Here is a 19043-nt window from a genome sequence, read left to right as displayed (position 1 = left end):
GTCCAAAATAAACCAGTTGTTAAAATATGCCAATGTAATGGAACACTGTGCAGTCACGTTCATAGAGAATTTTAATAACATTGAAAACTGTTGTTAAAATAATAAATGGAAATAAAAATAAAGTATAACATTGTATATACTGGATGATCTCAACTATGTTAAGGCAAAAGCTATGGTAGGACAGATCACAAATAGGTAGTATATCAAAATGGTAAAAACAATGGTCACTGAGGCATGGAACAGAATTTTGTGATTTTCTTCTTCTGTTTGCATTTTGGGGGAGGTCTTTTCAAAGTGTTTTAAATAAAAATACTTTTGTAAGAAAGGAAAAATAAACAGCATACTTTTAAAAATTGGTATTTTTTCCCCCAATGCTTCAGTAGTCTGGTTAGAGGTTTAATTCGTTGCCAGCCTTTTATGTAACCAAAATTTCTAAAGAATTTGAATTAACTTATGAGAATCTCTAATCATTTGACGACAATATTATTGAAAATTTTTTATTATGGAAAATTTCTAATATATAGAAAGCAGAAAAGCAAAATGAATTCTATGTACTCATCACTCAGCTTCAGTGGTAATCACCATTCTACCTTCTATGTTTTATCTATGAATAAGTTGTCCCTTTTCCTTTCGTTCTTTCTTTTTTTTTAAGAGATACGGTCTCACAGTGTCACCCAGGCTAGAGTGCAGTGGTGATCATAGCTCACTGCAGCCTCGAATTCCTGGGCTCAAGCAATCCTCCTGCCTCAGCCTCCCAAGCAGCTGGCACTACAGGCGCACACCACCATGGCTGCCTAATTTTCTTGTTTTTTATAGAGATGAGGTCTTGCCATGTTGTTCAGGCTGGTCTCACACTGCTGGCATTAAAGGATCCCTTCTGCCTTGGTCTCCTGAAGTGCTGGGATTACAGTTGTGAGTCACTATGCCTGGCCTTGAATAAGTTTCTTAATATTACTGAGGCTCAATATGTTTTCCATGGCAGGTGGTAACTTACAGCTTAAAAAGTGTGTCTGTGTGTGTGTGTGTGTGTGTGTGTGCGCATGTGTGAGAGAGATGTTAACTAAATGCTCATTTCTCATTTATATTCCTCTAGCTGTGCTGTGAGCAACTTGAAGAAAGTTTCCCTTGAGCTTGGTGGCAAGTCTCCACTTATAATATTTAATGACTGTGAACTTGAAAAGGCTGTGCGAATGGTAAGAGAGGGTCAGATTCAAGTAAATAAGTGCCTGGGCCAGGTGCGGTGGATCACGCCTATAATCCTACCACTTTGGGAGGCCGAGGCAGGTGGATCACTTAAGGTCAGGAGTTTGAGATGAGCCTGACCAACATGGTGAAACCCTGTCTCTAATAAAAATGCAAAAACATTAGCCAGGCATGGTGGTGGGCACCTGTAGTCCCAGCTACCCAAGAGGCTGAGGCAGGAGAATCTCTTGAACCCAGGAGGTGGAGGTTGCAGTGAGCTGAGATCATACCACTGTACTCCAGCCTGGGCGACACAGTGAGACTCCATCTCAAAAAAAAAAAAAAAAAAAATAGGTGCTTGCTTCTAAAACACAATTCACTTCTTTCTTTATCAGAGGTCTTAAATGACATTTGGTTTTTGTCTAGTCATAAATTAAAACCATCGTTTTTATGCTTAGAACTGGGAATACTCAGAGCACTTAGTTTTTAAAAATAATGTCTTTCTAATTCCCCTACTAAGGTGTTTTTAAAACAGGATATAAGTCATAGCAGGCATGTAGAAAAGTTCAAAAGATATTCTATTAGGGCTTCTAGCTTCTCCCTCCTTTCCCTACAACATCTCACCCCATCAACCTGAACAGTCCTACTTTTACCTGTTTTGCACATTGAGCTTCTGGTAAGCATTTTAGACACAACAAAGGGTTTAATATTTAACAAGTAATTAGCAACATCAGTTTCCTGGTTTTAACAATGTACTATGGTTTTATAAGATGTTATCATGGGGGAAGCTAGGTAAAGGGCACAAAGGAACTCTCACACTATTTTTGCAACACCGTGTGAGTCTTAAACCATTTCAAAGGATAAAGGCTTATTTTAAATAAAATGTAAAGGTTAAAACAAACAAACATTGGCCTAGTTGTCATTCTTCACCTCTGGGATACAGGCATAAAATGAGTCAATGCTTGGCATGGGTTGTGCTAAGCTTTCTTGTAATTGTGGGGGAAACTTACAGTCTTCCCAGTTCTGTACAACTGTCCAGCCTGTGCACTAAGCAGACTCTGTTCCCCATTGCCCCTAACTGTAATTTTAATGCACACTCACAGCCAAACTTCATCATGTAAGCATCCCAAAGAGAATGGAGTGGCCTGGGAGTGAAGAAGAACCAAGTACCCCTGCGGCCAGGGGCTCTGAATGACCGTCTGGAGGTTTCAGTGACAGATAATGGCTGGGGGTACTCAAACTGCCATCGGGGGTTGGGACTCCCCTGAATGTCTGGGTTAGGAATATATAACCCTAAAGAGTCTGTTTTAACCATTTAAGAACCCCAAACCCAAGATGGTCAACATGTTTTTGTAATGTTTACAGATAAAATGTATGCACAGGAAAAGCATGTTATTTCAAAGCATTCATTATACTCTGTTTGTTTTTGAGATGGGATCTCACTATCTTGCCCAAGTGGGTCTTAAACTCCTGGGCTAAAGTGATCCTTCTGCCTTGGCCTCCCAAATGGGTGGAATTACAGGTGTGAGTCATTGCACCCAGCCACATCCTTTTTTTTTTTTTTTTTTTTTAAATATATACAGTCCAGGGAGGTTTCCTGCAGGTGAATTAGAAACTGGATTTCTAAAAAGGGAAAAATGCACAAAGTGCATCAGTCTTCCAAATCTGTCATTTTTGAGTGCCTTCATTTCAAAGATTTCTCAAACTTCTCCTTGAAAAGTAGGTATTTCTTTTCATGAGGGGGTTAGAGAAGCTTTCTAAATATTTATGATTTATGGCTGGGCATGGTGGCTTATGCCTATAATCTCGTACTTTGGGAGGTTGAGGTAGAAGGATCACTTGAGCCTTGGGGTTCAGGACCAGCAACATGGCAAGACCCTGTCTCTATAAAAAAATAAAATTAGCCCAGCGTAGTGTTCACCTGTGGTCCTAGCTACTAGGGAGACTGAGATGGGAGGATCACTTAAGCCCAGGAAGTTGAGGCTGCAGTGAGCCATGATCACGCCACTACACTCCAGCCTGTGCAACAGAGAGAGACAATGTCTTAAATGAATAAATAAATACAAATAAAAAATTTTAAAAATTGTGATTATACAATCTAATGTAGAGATTTTTAAAAGCAAAACTTGATATACAAGTTATTGCATTTAAATTTATAGAATAATCTAGATTTTCTAGGCCAAGGCAGGAGGATTGCTTAAGCCCAGGTGTTGAGACCAGCCTCAGCAACATAGTGAATCTATGTTCTGTCACAGATGGAATGTCACATGGAATCTAGCTCTGTCACCCAGGTTGGAGTGCAGTGGTGTGATCTCAGCTCACTGCAACCTCTGCCTCCCGGGTTCAAGCGGTTCTCCTGCCTCAGCCCCCTAAGTAGCTGGGATTACAGGGATCTGCCACCACGCCCAGCTAATTTTTGTATTTTTAGTGGAGATGGGGTTTCACTGTGTTGGCCAGGTTGGTCTTGAACTCCTGACCTCGTAATCTGCCCACCTCAGCCTCTCAAAGTGCTGGGATTACAAGCGTGAGCCACCACACCTGGCCTAGATTTTCTTTTAACACAAAATTTGTTTCTAATGGTACATCTTTATTGTTACACATACATTTTTTTAAAAAAGCTCATGGACCAAAAGGGGGAAAGGATAAGCAAAATCTCTCAAATCATGCTAAATCAAAACAGAGTATCTCCAAGAATCTCTCATCACTAACAAGGCCAAGAGGATTGTCTATGACTTATCTATGTTGTCTGCTGTCTTCCAAAAACAACTAATTCCCTCTGTGTCCAACTTTATGGGAATCTTGACTTCTCAAATGATGTTAGCAGTATTTTCTCTTCTCCCACTGAAGGGCATGGGAGCAGTATTTTTCAACAAAGGAGAGAACTGTATTGCTGCTGGGCGGTTGTTTGTGGAAGAATCCATCCATGACGAATTTGTGACAAGAGTGGTGAGGCACCTTCACATTTACTCTGAGTCGTTTAGAGATTTTGCTTTTACTTGAAAAATCATACTTCTAGGATTGTTCATGAATTTTCAGGTGTGCTAACAGTATTGTGGTTATGTTTTAAAAAAATCAGCCCCTAGTTTTTTTAATAGCTACATACTGGCATATTTACAGATTAAATTATATGATGTCTGACATTTGCTTCAAAATAACCCCGGAGGACAGGAAATGAGTAGGGGAATAAATTGGCCAGAAGTTGGTAGTTGTTGAAGCTGGGTGATGAGTACATGGGGTTTCACTGTATTATGTGTCTACTTTCACATGTGCTTATGACTTTTTTTTATAGTAAAAAAGAAGTTTATATAAAAACCTGATAAAGTATATTGAAGAGCTATGATACCTTACTCTACATTTGTAATATATTAGATCCTTGACACGTGTGAGAGTTACACTCGTAGATTTTTATAAATCTCTAAATAAACTATGAGAGATACACCACGAATCCCCAATTGCAGTTGACATGATAGCATATAATTCCTTCCACTAAAATAACTAGCTAAATAAATAAACAGCCCCAGTACATTGATCATGACTCCATAAACATGGGACTAAAAGTCATCTATAGGAGTGTTAAGATGAATTATGTGGCTAAAATAAACTCTAACTTATACTATAATATGTTATTATGAAGGTAGTATTAATCATGAATTTGCTTATATTTGCAAAACCAGCACCCAGTGATTTTTTCCCCAGAGCCAATTTCCTACACTCCCACCCACCAAAAAAACGAAGATATTCTTTCTTCATGAGAATGAGTAACAAGGAAGTCATATAGATAGGCAAATGGAGGGCAGTCAGGTAGGCAGTGGCTGCCTCCTGAACATCACATTGTAATTTAATTTTGTGTCTCACTAAAGTCTGCAGTGCTACATGTCATGGGCTTTCACAATCAGCTACAATTTGTTGAAATTTCAAACACTGAGACCAGAAATATCAAGGACTTGCTGTATTAGTACATCAACAAGCATGTTTTACAAACAGGCTGTTCGTATTCATTCTTCAGCAGCATTTCTCAAGCACTTACTTGGTACCAAACACTGCATGCTGGGAATATAAAGGTGAACAAGGCAGACATGGTCCCTGGCCACTCAGAACTTCTCATCCAGCGCAGAACCCTGGGGAACACACTAAGAGATTATGGCCAGGCCTAAATTCAAAGTCATGGACCTGCTGGGTCATGATAACTCCCATTCTTCTTACCAGAATTGGACTTAACATTAGAAGATGTAGAAGTAGGTTAAGACAACTGAGGAGTGCAAGAGGTAATTACAAAGACATGTCAGTGATGAACATTGTGCAGCAAAGATTGTTTTTCATCAGAGCATTCCAGTGAGTCATCTGGCATGGCTATACCATGAGAATTTTACAAGGGCAGTCTACCACATTTGAGGAGGAAAAAAAAAAGATAACAATGTGACCATTTTAGAAATTCCTTTGCCATGAAGAGTGTAAGTATGTGATATTAATAAATATTTCGGAACATCAGTTTGCTATTCTTAATGGATTAACATTTAGGATAATTTTCATATAGTATATGTAGCTTATATTGTGCTAGTAGGTAGTGGCTAAGGACTTGGGATTTCAAGTGGAAAAAAGTCTACAGTATGTAGTGGTGTGGTCACTTATTTATCCCCTCTAGGCCTCAGTTTCTTCTTCTGAGAGGCTGAGGTAAATTTATCCCCTCTAGGCCTCAGTTTCTTCTTCTGAGAGGCTGAGGTAAATTTATCCCCTCTAGGCCTCAGTTTCTTCTTCTGAGAGGCTGAGGTGGGAGAATCACTTGAGCTTAGAAGTTCGAGGTTGCAGTGAGCCATGCCATGCCACTGGGATCCAGTATGGACGACAGAGTGAGTAAGACTCCGTTTCCATAAAGGGAAAAAAACAAAACAAAACAACCACTACCTCTAGTGCTACTGTAAAGACTAAATGACAATACATCTATAAACACCTTAGCACAACACCTACCACATGGTAGAAACTCCATTATTATTGTTATTAACAGTGAATTGTGTTTTTATGGACTGGTAACATACAGGTAGAAGAAATTAAAAAGATGAAAATTGGTGATCCACTTGACAGATCCACTGATCACGGGCCCCAAAATCATAAGGCCCATCTGGAAAAGCTGCTGCAGTACTGTGAAACTGGAGTGAAAGAGGGGGCCACTTTGGTGTATGGAGGAAGACAAGTCCAAAGGCCAGGTAAGATCACCTCTGTGGGGGTTTACTGGGTGCCCGCCTTCTTCAGTTGGAATGGACAGCGACAGTTTAAGACCAGCCTGGCAACATGGTGAAACTCCATCTCTACCAAAATTTAGCCCAGTGTGGTGGCACGCACCTGTAATCCCAGCTACTGGAGAGGCTGAGGCACAAGAATCACTTTAACCAAGGAGGCAGGTTAAAGTGAGCTGAGGAGGCTGCAGTGAGCTGAGATCAAGCCACTGCACTCCAACCTGGGCAACAGAGTGAGACTCTCTCAAACAAAACAAAACAAAACAAAACAAAATAAAATAAAACAAAAGGAGAGACAACTGGATAATACGTGTCTCCTGATGGAATGAAATGTGTAACACACAGTATCACCTATGAAGTGTTCCTGCCAAAAAAGCTTAAGCTGAATCTAATTATACCTTTAGGCCAATCTTTCTATTCATAAGAACTGCAGTAGGCAGGGAGGAAGGAACAGGAAGTTATTTTTTAGTGGGTATAGAGTTTCAGTTTTATAAGCTGAAAATAGTTATGAAAATAGATGGTGGGGAAGGTTGCATATTATGAATTTCATAACACTGAGCCATACACTTAAAGATGGTTACAATGGTAAATTTTATGTTATGTGTATTTTACCACAATAAAAATCACTGGGGAAAAAAAAGCAATACAAGAGATAGAGAAACAAATATCACCCAAAGGAAGCAATGATAAATCCAGGAAGAAAGATAATGTATAGAACCACTGACCGTCTCTTTAACATGATGATGGAATAAAAAATAAAGGCAGGACAAAATGGGGAAATGTTTTAGAGTAAAAGATCCTTAAGAAATCTAAACACCAAATACAATGTATAGAAGAATTTGAATCCTAAATCAAACAAACCAACTGCAAAAAAGCTCATTTCTAGACATTAAGGAAATTAAAATATAAATTCTGAATAAAGAATACTTACTACTTTTGTTAAGCATGACACTGTTATGCTTAACAAAACATGTAAGGTTATATAAGAAAATATCCTTACTTTTTACAGATTTGTACTGAAATACTGAGGTGTTAAAATGATGATATCTGGAATTTGCTTTAAAATATTTCAATAAGGAAAAGATAAATAGAGCAAAATATGGATATTTTACCCTTCATTATACTGTTTTCTCTACTTTTACATAGGTTTGACATTTTCATAATAAAGACATTAAAAAATAAGAACCTGGGCATGCCAACACCAAATAGAGAAATGCAACTCTTCTTGGTTTTACTGAGCCAGAGGGAAAGAAAAAATTATAATGTAATTAAGTGAGAGGACTATTAATTGAAAATGACTTAACCTATAGTTGACATTTTTTTCTTTGTTTTTTCCAAAAAGGCTTTTTCATGGAGCCGACCGTGTTCACAGATGTGGAAGACCACATGTACCTTGCCAAAGAGGAATCCTTTGGGCCTATTATGGTCATTTCTAAATTCCAAAATGGGTAGGTTCTTCAGACACAATTTAACTTAGGTTTTGACTAGATAAGTCATTTTTCCCCTTTGCCATTGTGCTATATACACAGCATAAAATTAATGAACATGTAATTTTCTACCATAATAATAATTAACTTAAATAATTAGAAGTTATGCTTTCGCTAACATCATAGATCATAGTATATTTTTGCTTTCCAGCTTCAATTAATGGCCAACATAATGGGCTTTTAGCTGATTAAATTTTGGTTTCTCTGCACTCGACATTTGAGGTGTCTGTGGAACAAAGTAAATAACTGAGAAATAACAAAACTGGTTTTCACATTTACGTTCCTATGGTCGGTGGCATCTGTGAAATCTTATTTCCCCAGAGAAAGAGTGCTGTTATTATAGGGGATATTGCCCCCCAAAGCTTGATACTCAACTTTTCATGGAAATATTCACAACCATCATATAACCAACAGTAAATGGCATGCTGGTTTGTGATACTACATGAAACTTTGCAAAGAGTTCAGCTTATCGAAGAGGACCAAGTGGTAACTGAGCTCATAAAACAATACTTTATGGGGTCTCATGGTATACCGCACAAAATTCTTCAGAATGGCTTTAGATTTATTTCAGCCAATGAGAACTTGAAAAAAAATAAAGAATGACTTTCTCAGTCTTTGATAGATACAGTATAAAAGACTTCAGGGGACTATAAGGTGTAGTGAGTACCCTTGGATATATCCATCCAAGGATGCATACTATCCCATTTCTCATTATACGTTCTCCCATGGTGTTGGTGCTAAACGTGCAGACAATAGAAGTCAGGTTTGAGGGAATCTCCTGTAACATGGCTAAGTCACAACCCCTGTCCTTAAGGAGTTTATTATCTAACAGGGGAGACAGACAGAGATGACAGTTAGTCCACAGAGGGTCAGAGGCAGGATGGTGCAGTGGGTCAGAGGACAATTCTGCCTCCTCTCCCCTCGCTACCTCTCTGAGCTTGGGCCAGTTACTTAACCACTCTGCACTTCACTCCTATAATCCCAACACTTTGCAAGGCCAAGGTCGGGGGATAGTTTGAGGCCAGGAGTTTGAGATCAGCCTGGGCAACACAGGGAGACCCTGTCTCTACAAAAATTCTTTTAAAAAATCAGCTGGGCATGGTGGCATGTGCCTGTAGTCCCAGCTACTTGGGAGGCTGAGGTGGGAGGATCACTTGGGCCCAAGGAGATGGAGGCTGCAGTGAGCTATGATTGTGCCACTGCACTGCAACAGAGCAATACCTGGTCTCTAAAAAAAAAAAAAAAAAAATTTAAGCAGATGGCAGTAATGTTTTCCTGTTTCTAGCGTAGATGGGAACATTTTCAGAACATGAAGCTTTTGTTTTACATTTAATGAATTTTTATGTCTTCCTAAAAACATAGGGACATCGATGGAGTGTGGCAGCAAGCAAATAATACAGAGTATGGTTTGGTAACAATGTCTACCTCCTTAGGTCATTCTGAGTATTACTAAGTCAAGTATTTGCTGTTGCTGCTGCTATCAATATATGCTTGTCATTGCTGTAGACGTAAACAATGTACTATGGAGCTATAGTGATATCCTGATGGTCCTCAATGAGAAATGGCATAAAACCATCTTTCTCCCTCCAGTCCATTCTATAAATATTTGGGTCCCTATGCATCAGGAAGTGTGAGAGTTTTAGCAGAGTCCAAGTTCACTCCAGGTTAGGTTCCAGATTTCTTGTGCAAGTTTAAAATTTTGAATAGTCAAGATGCCTTTGAAAAGCCCTTCATAAGGCACTACACTGAGACCTGTGCTGTCTCAATAAATTCAGCACAATTTTTTCCTCCAGTTTTGGAACAGATCCTGTGTCGTTGCTGGAGCACCAGATGAAATACCTGGCTTGGCCAGGCGCAATGGCTCATGCCTGTAATCCCAGCACTTTGGAAGGCCGAGGCGGGTGGATCACTTGAGGTCAGGAGTTCGAGACCAGCCTGGCCAACATGGTGGAACCCCATCTCTACTAAAAATACAAAAATTAGCTGGGTGTGGTGGCATGCACCTGTAATCTCAGCTACTTGGGAGGCTGAGGCAGGAGAATTGCTTGAACCTGCGAGGCAAAGGTTGCAGTGAGCTCAGATCGCGCCACTGCCCTCCAGCCTGGGCGACAGAGTGAGACTCCATCTCAAAAAGAAAAACAACAACAACAACCTGGCTTGTATTTGCTGGCCATGTGGTAGAAAATGTGTGTGTTTTTAAGCATTAGGATCATGCTAGAAGAAGGGGACATACGCTATGATGGCACATTAGAACTTGACTCAACTGAGAAAAGAGTAGGTTCATGTTTTCACCTACTTGGATGTGTATACAAAGTAAGTCAAAAGGCGGGGAAATCACGGGACCTATTTTGTTGAATAAGCACATGTAATCCCATTCACTCTCATTCGACGATGCAACACCATAGCATAAAGAGGTATATGAGACATGAAGTTATTCCTGCCCTCAGGGAGCTTTTATCTTCCAATTTATGGATGGCGAACCATTACCTACAGGAAGAGTTAAGTCAGCACTATATAGTTAGTTCTACCAAAATATTAAGTTTGGAAATATATGTACTACCTGATGGTAGCTGGCTTTTATTTAACATTTATTGTGTTCCAGGCATGATTTGTTCATTTCATCCTCATGACAACTAGATAAGTCCTTTTATTATTATTTCCATTTTTCACAATAATAAATGAAGGCATGGGGAGATGAAGTCATTTACCCAAGGTCACCAGGCAGTCTGGCTGCAGGGCCCTCTCACAGAACCACCCTCCTCTCCCACCTCGACAGTGGCATTGGTGGGATCTGAAACGGCTTCAGGCACTGAAGGAGGCTTGAACTTTGTGTGCAAAGTTGGAAGAGATGGAAGGAAATAGGGAGGACACTCTGAAAATCCATCTAGAAGTGGGATTCATGGGAGAGGGGAGGGAGTGGGAGATCATGAATGAGAACCATTGAAGAAGATTGAATATATGACTTTGGGTCAGATTTTAAAAGGTGTTGCATGATATATATGAAAAATGTAATACTAGACTTGTAATATTTTGGGGGACTTTCTTTTGGTGTGAGCCTGATATTTTTCATTTATAAAAATTTAATCAGGCTGGGCACAGTAGCTTATGCCTATAATCCCAACACTTTGCAAGGGCAAGGTTGGGAGACAGTTTGAGGCCAGGAGTTTGAGATCAGCCTGGGCAACACAGGGAGATGCTGTCTCTAAAAAACAAAAAAAAATTTTTTTTTTAATTAGCTGGGCATGGTGGCACATGCCTGTAGTCCCCGCTACTTGGGAGGCTGAGGTGGGAGGATCATTTGAGCCCAAGGAGATGGAGGCTGCAGTGAGCGATGATTGTGCCACTGCACTGCAGCCTAGGTGACAGAACAATATCTGGTCTCTAAAAAACAACAACAGTGACAACAACAACAAAAAATCATTTAAGCAGATGGCAGTAATGTTTTCCTGTTTCTAGCATAGATGGGAAAATTTTCAGAACGTAAAATGAATCTTTTACTTTACATTTAACGGAGTTTTATGTCTTCCTAAAAACACAGGGACATCGATGGAGTGTTGCAGCGAGCAAATAATACAGAGTATGGTTTGGCCTCAGGGGTTTTTACAAGAGACATAAACAAAGCTATGTATGTGAGTGAAAAACTAGAAGCAGGAACTGTTTTTATTAACACATACAACAAGACAGATGTGGCAGCCCCATTCGGCGGAGTTAAACAATCTGGCTTTGGAAAAGACTTAGGTATGGCTTTACTTTTCTGCTTCACATTCCCTTTGTTGTCACATCACAGAAAAATCTGCTCTATGTTTCATGACTCGTGTATGATTTTGAGAGGCATTTCCTACATGGCAGTTAGATCTGGGTTTAGAAGGGCACTCGTTTTTTAAAATACTAAACATTTCTATTGAATATACCATACACACAGAAAAGCGCACGCATAGTGTGGAAAGATACTCCTTTTCAAAAGAGTAATGTTTGAAAGGAAAAAGAAATTGCAACAATATACTTTAGCTGAAATATATTTGGTGTTTAATCTGACATTTGGCATGAACTCGGGTTAGCTGTCACGAGACTAAATGGAACCAAGAGAGGCAAATGGGTGGGGAGCAATAACCAGCGAGCTCCAAGAATAAATCCTGTCTTGGAGCTTCTTGGCAGGCTTTCAGAGTCAACACTGAAAAAACCCTGCAATTGGCAGGGTTCGGGGGAGTCTGAGCAATAAGACTTAAGAGTTTGTAAAAAGCCCAAAATGTAATTCACTGTGAGCAGTGACACTCACACCTTTCAAGCAATAGCTTACTTTCAGTGCCAAACCCATGCTAGGCCCCATTCCACTTAGCCTGTATAAGCAAAAGCAATTCTCACACGAACTCAGAGGAATAGGTACTACTATTATCTTATTGTACAGAACAGGAAAATGGGGCTCAGAGAGGCTGGGTGAGTTGCCTCAAGTCACAGAGCCAGGCACTGGCAAGAGAGAATTCAAAGCCGGGCAGTCTGGCTGTAGAGCGCATCTCTTATACCCTCAGTCTGCTGTGTTGTTTCAAAAACTGAAATGTTTGTGATTTACTGAAATGACAGTCTGCAAATATAAGTTTAGTTCATTTGGAGTTTTTTTTGTTACATTTTCTCTTTACTAATTATTTTGGCAATGTATTTGCAACAGTAAAAGTAGTTCTCATTTTAAATTCCACTGGGTGAAGGTAAGGGCTTGTTTCCCCCGCTTTTCCATGTCTTTCATCTGGTTTTCATGCCTGAATTCAAATCACGGTGGGAGACTTTCTTAGGGAACTTATCATTAGAAAGTGAGGCATCCTTGTTTCACCCGTCTTTTGAGAGAGTGTATTCGACCAGCTTCAGGTCTGTTTTACTATAAAATACTACAGTTTTTCTAATAGTTTCTTCCTCCCCGACTTTAAAACCCCTTAGCCCAGTGGTTGTCAACCTTAGCTGCACAGTGGATTCAAATCACCTGGGAGCTTCAAAAAATACAGAGATACTGATCTAATTGGTCTAGGGTGAGACCTGGGGTCAGGAGTCTTAAAAGCTCCCTGAGTGATTCTAATGTGGGGACAAAGTTGACAGCCCTTATTTTTGCTCAACTTCCAGAATCATGTACTCATTAGTTTCCCCATGGTATTCACTGCCCTTTAACCATTGTAGAGATTGATGACAGTATAGCTCAAAATAGAAAGAGTCAAAGAAAGGGAGACCTATTTATTTTTTGCCTAGACAGGTTCCCCTGTGTTTCTAACAAACAATATAAACTGAATTTTCCTTATCTTTAAAATAAGATTAAACCAAATGATCTCAAACTTTCCTGTGCTCAGTTCTGCTTTAATAAATATAATCTAGAGGACAGTATCCTGGTTACTTGTTTAGCTTAAATGGACAAAAAGGCAGAGTCTGTCATCAAGTAGGGAAATAAAAGAGAAGGGTTTTGGTTTGAAGCTGACCATACAACACTCTCCGCTCCTTAGAAAGCCTGGTAGCTGGTCTGGGCTGTTACTATTCAAAGTGTGGTCCATGGACCACTAGCGTCAGCATCATCAGGGAATGGTTAGAAACACATAACCTCTGGACCCACACCAGATTTAATCAGATCAGGATCTGCAGCTTAACAAAGTGTTCAGATGGTTAGTATGAACTTCAAAGTGTGAGAAGCACTGGCTTAGGCCACATTCCATTTACTTAGTGACCTGTACACCTGCGTACACCTATGTCTGAAGGTCCGAAGACATCACATGTCTGCCTTTGAGTGTGGTTTGTCAACTGCTTTTCTCTGCCCTAGGTGAGGAAGCTCTAAATGAGTATCTCAAAACCAAGACGGTGACGCTGGAATATTAGAGCAACACCATCATCAGGAAAGCCTTGACAGACAGCCCTTTTCAACTCGGGACACACTTAAGAAGATTGGGTGTGCTGAGGCAGGAGGTGTCAGCCACAAACCAAAAAATACACAGATGAACCATGAAGAGGGTCAGGCCCTGCTAAAACATTTACACACGTGCCTATTTCTAATACACCGTCCAGTGATTTGCAGTTGTTGGGTTTTCACTGTTGTATATCATACGCATTTCTAAAATACCAAGCTGCTTTTCCCCTACCTAGACGAATCTATTCATGGTTTCCATCTTGAAGATGTCAGTACCATGCAGTATAATACACAAAGTGCATTTACTGGAAACTTTGTATAATATGTACAGGTTTTTAACCTCTGAACTATACATAGGGGGTTATTAAAAAGATTTTCTATAAATTTGCTTCTAAGGAACAGTGTAACTTGTAAGGAATGTGAAGGTAGTTCTTTTTTAGTATTTGGAAATAAGATACATCTTTGTGCCTTTGATGTTCCATTTTATTTTAACCCACTGTGATGGGTGATTAACCTAGAAACATTATCTTGAGTGCCTACTACGTACAAGGTACTATATTATGTTCTGAGGAGTATACAGAATTTAATGACATGATGGCTGCCCCCACATAAATTTTAGTAAATAGCTTTTGAAGTGAATTTTACGTATGGTATAGTAGGAAGTAAACAGCCTTTGAAGGCAGATCCTGGTTTGTATCATACCATCTTACTATCTGTGTGACTTTGGGAAACTGTTGCAACTCCTCTGAGCCTCCGTTTCCCTATGGGTAAAACAGAGATAGTAAATGCCTTCCTCAGGACCCTTAATAGGAGAATTCCTTGCAGTAATGTAAGTAAAGCACCTCACATTACTGCTTTGCTCATGGTAAGTACTCAAATTTAACTCTGATTTCCTCCGTCATTATTCTTAAAAGATATTGAGATAGTTTAATTAACTAGATGAATTCATTTCCCACAACTCTTTTCAATCATCAATTCCTATTTTTCTCATCCATTGTTCTGACACAATGCCTGATACAGCAGCACTGAAAAATGCCACATAATGAAAAATGGCAATAGTACAAGGAAAAGGGGTGCTTTTCTTTGGGCAACTTGCTTGTCCTTCATGGGACATCTTACTTTCCATTTTTCCACCTATTGGTTCTGCTGCTCACTGGCTGTGTGATCTTGGGCAAGACAGTAATCTAATATCTCAGAGCCTAGGTTGAGTATCTATACAATGAGAATCAAATCTCTATCTCAGTAGGCGTTGCAAGGAATCAGTGAGATAATATACATAATGCACTTAACAATGCGTTTGGATCATAGCGTTGAAGAAATGGAAACTATTAACAGCCCATTTCCCGTTGGCAGACAGAAGTAGTCAGGTGAGTAAGTTTTCACCATCTATGTGTGACTAGAAGGTGGCAAATTTCTGAATCACAGGAGTCTCCAGAAGATAGCCGGAAAGTTAAATTCTATTAATCCTCCTTTAAAAATAAAATTTCAGTCAACATTCCTTTTTCTTTGGCTTTGAAGAAGCCCTTAGGGAATATTTGTCATTTTGGAGACTTGGCAGAATAACATGAGGAGATTAGAGAATCAATAAAAACTAAACAACAAAATCAGAGGCAGAGAACATTTTCAAAAGGAAGAATAGCAGGTTTGATTCCAGCATGATAAATAGAGCGAATTTGGCCTGGAAGCACTTTTGATTATACTATAGCTCATTTACCATCCCAGAGTTTGGCACAGCTGAAATTTTAAGTTGGAATGAATATTCACTGGGGCCAAAATGACAGTTCATATTTGAATAAAAGTGACAAAAGCCTTTTTATAAGTAATCACTTTTAAGTGAAATGTTTTAACTGATTTCATGTGATTTAGAATATGATTTAATCAAATTATTTTAATGATGGATGGAATGGCAAACAAAAACATGCCTGTTCTTCTAGACTGATTTTACTTTACCCTCTAATGTTCATCTCAGTAGCGGTGTTTTAAATATTCTCTGGGCTGCAAAAGTCTTTTGGGAATCTGATAAAAGCTACGACACACACTCCCTGTGTCCCGCTTCTACCCCCAAATTCATGTGCACGCACAGAATTCTGCAAATATCTTCAAGGGGTTCACAGACCTCCCAAAGGCCATGCTTGGGCCCCAGATTAAGAATTCCTTTCTCCATAGCAAGTTTTAAACATTTCTTACCAGCTTACATTTTTAGATCTGGCTGATCAGAATCAAAGGCTCTGTGTAATACATAAAGTTACCAAGTCAGCTGGAATTGGAACATCACGATCCCCAGCCTGCTGGGTGATTTACTTAACACACAGAGTAATAAAATCATCACTGTTGCTTCAGATCACAGATTATTTTGCTAATAATGCTAAGGATGAAGCTGTGATCTTATTATCACCTGAATCGTGAGGTGTGGATGCTTTAAGCAGTTCCATTTTCCTTCTAATTCCCCATCCCCATGCCTTTGCTAAAGCTGTCCCCTTTTGCTCTAACACCCTTCCTGGATATTCCTACCCCTAGCTGGGCTAATTGTCTCTCCTTAATGCTCCCACTTTCCTCAAACATAGCACTTATCACTTGTACTAAAATTACTTGCCTTCCTAATTAGATATGAGCAACCCTCCCCCACTCCAGGATGGGCCTTCTGTCAATAATAATACAACAGCTACCATTTATTGAGGGCCTCCTGTGTGCAAGACCTTAGGCTAAGCATGTTTTAAAGCTGACAATGTCTGAAAAAAATGAAGAAATCGAGGTGCTTTTCTTACTACCTCTACCCCAAAGCCATCATTACCTCTTTTTTTTTTTTTTTTTTGAGACGGAGTTTTGCTCTTGTTGCCCAGGCTGCAGTGCGGTGGTGCAATCTTGGCTCACTGCAACCTCTGCCTCTTGGGTTCAAGCGATTCTCATGCCTTAGCCTTCCAAGTAGATGGGATTACAGGCATGTGCCACTACGCCTGGCTAAGTAGAGATGGGGTTTCGCCATGTTGGCTAGGCTGGTCTCGAACTCCTGACCTCAAGTGATCTATCTGCCTTAGCCTCTCAAAGTGCTGAGATTACAGGCATGAACCACTGTGCCCAGCCCATTACCTCTTTCCTACAATTCTGCTCAAGTCTCCCAACTGGTCTTCTGGAGTCCTCTCTTGTGTGGTCCTGTTCAAAGCTTAAGTCAGACAGTGTCACTCCTCTGTTTAAAACCTTTCAATGGCCCCCATTTCACGTAGACCAAAGTCCAGCGTATTTACCTTGCCTACCGATCTTGCTCCTGGCTACCTCTGACCTCATCTCCTGTCAATTTCCCTCTCATTCTGTTCCACCATCCTGACTGCCTTGACTTCCTCAACAGAACAAGCCTGCTACTGCCTCGGGGCCTCCGTCCTTACTGTTCTTCTTCCCAGGGGTGTGCTGGTAGAATATTTAACAAGTAGTTCTCAGGGGCAGGGGAGACAACCCTAAATTGTAGCATTTGCAGGTATCTGTGTGTAAATACTCTCATCAAGGCTACTTTTGAGCTACTAATTTGCCTTCACTGAACACAGAGTTTGGGAAGAGATGCATGCCATCAGAACAAATGCAAGCCAGCACCAGCATACCACTGCCTCATCCTGCAACTCTTGCCCATACACAACCTCATGGCTGGCTGGCTCACTTCCTGCAGGTCTCTCCTCAAATATCATCTGATTAGAGACACATTCCCTGACTACGCTGTCTAAAATAGGCCATATGCTCTCACATTCATACCCCATCGCTGTCATTCTTTATTCTAAGTGCATTATTTTCATAGCACTTATCACTACCTATTGTATGTTAATCAATGATCTTTTCCCATTAGAATGTGAGTTTCATGAACAGGTACTTGTTTTGTTTAATATTGTATCTCCAGTCCTAATATGTAACAGGAGCTCAATAAATGTTTGCTTTCCAATGGAGAGGTTAAGTAACCTGCTGAAATCACACAGCTATTAAGTGGCAGAACAGGTTTTCAAGCAATGAATCTGGTGGTTTTAACTAAGTTGAGATAGTTTTTATTCCTAATGCCTAAATCAGGGCCTGGGTAGTGAGCTGTGGGCACATATTAAGAATTAAACTTAAAAAAAAAAATAAGCAAAATGGACATTATCTGTAAAATCTTTTGTGGAAGTGGCTAGAGCTAGGGTAAGGAACCAAATTTGGTTCCCCATACCTGCCCTCCAAGAAAATAAAGCTGTCAAGGAAAATCTGCGCTAAGAGTAGGGCATGAGGGATGATGGATAAGGCATGAGACATGAGAGATAAGGGGGATTAAATTATTATATTATACAAATGATGCCTGATTTTTAAAATGATTAAATACCCAATTATGTAAAACAAATTTTATAAAATAGGAAAGTAAGACTGACTCAACCATAATTTGTTGAGTCAACCCAAAAATCTATGGTTATTTCCAAACAGAAATAGCCTACAGATGATATCTGAGATTGTTTCAAACTTTTTCTACGAATATGTGTACTTTTTTTTTACAAAATTAACATAATATTGTTACCTGCTTTTTCAATTAACAATATATCATCAGCATCTTTCTATGTCAATAAACACAATTCTGCATATTTCAATGGCTTTAATTCAACATATTCTCTATTGTCAGACATTTAGATTTGCTTTTTGCTATTTTAAATGTCACAAAAAATCTTATATAAAATTTATGACCAAAGTCATACTTATGTAATTAGAACAAATACCTGGAAGTGGAATTCCTGAATCAATAATCCCACTGACAATTTTCCCAAATCTTTGCCAACATTGTGTATTACAAGTTATGCACTTAGTATCTCTATGCCAATTTTCTCAGCTGTGAAGTGAATATAAGTGTATCTCATAAGGTGATAGCCTTTTTTTAAAAAAAATAAGGAAATTTATTTTGCCACCGAAAACAGAGTCCAGCAATAGTGCAGTACACAGGTTATTTGATGCAGTGACTCTATAATGTTCTTTGCTCTTATCTGCTATCTGTGGTGTGCTCACTTTACCCTCAAGAGCTGGCTCCATTCATGGCCACGAGAAAGGAGTTCCAGGAATCATATCCCATCATAATGATAGGGACAGGAGACAGGAAAATTCTGGGCAGAAGAGGATGGGTCCCCAGTTAGGGCCCCACCCTTAAGCCTGGAACCACAGCCCAAAATGAGAACGTGCATTCCCATTTTCCTGCTCGAATGTTGCCTTTTCCAAAACCACCCATGGCCTGCCCTACCCCAATCCTGTGCCCACAAAAACCTCTGCAAGCAGAGAGAGAAC

At 39.7% G+C, this 19043-nt stretch overlaps 1 protein-coding gene across 2 annotated transcripts in view; it reads left to right on the top strand.

The window, feature by feature from the left end:
- The window catches only part of ALDH1L2 (aldehyde dehydrogenase 1 family member L2), a 65086-nt gene extending 46725 nt beyond the window's left edge, over positions 1-18361 (top strand). The window contains exons 18-23 of one of the 2 annotated variants that reach the window (XM_003907077.4): positions 1094-1193; positions 4030-4128; positions 6218-6383; positions 7756-7861; positions 11439-11638; positions 13689-18361. In XM_003907077.4, coding sequence (XP_003907126.2) covers positions 1094-1193; positions 4030-4128; positions 6218-6383; positions 7756-7861; positions 11439-11638; positions 13689-13744 — 727 coding nt within the window. In that variant the 3' untranslated portion in view covers positions 13745-18361. Of the gene's footprint in view, positions 1-1093; positions 1194-4029; positions 4129-6217; positions 6384-7755; positions 7862-11438; positions 12505-13688 lie in introns of those variants that run through there. The other variant, XM_017946160.2, reaches the window with a different exon arrangement.
- The last annotated feature ends 682 nt before the right edge of the window (positions 18362-19043 follow it).

The sequence above is a fragment of the Papio anubis genome, chromosome 9, assembly GCF_008728515.1.
Source record: "Papio anubis isolate 15944 chromosome 9, Panubis1.0, whole genome shotgun sequence".
Taxonomy (NCBI): domain Eukaryota; kingdom Metazoa; phylum Chordata; class Mammalia; order Primates; family Cercopithecidae; genus Papio; species Papio anubis.
Note: the sequence above shows the minus strand (reverse complement) of the source record. Positions and strands in the feature narration are given on the sequence as shown.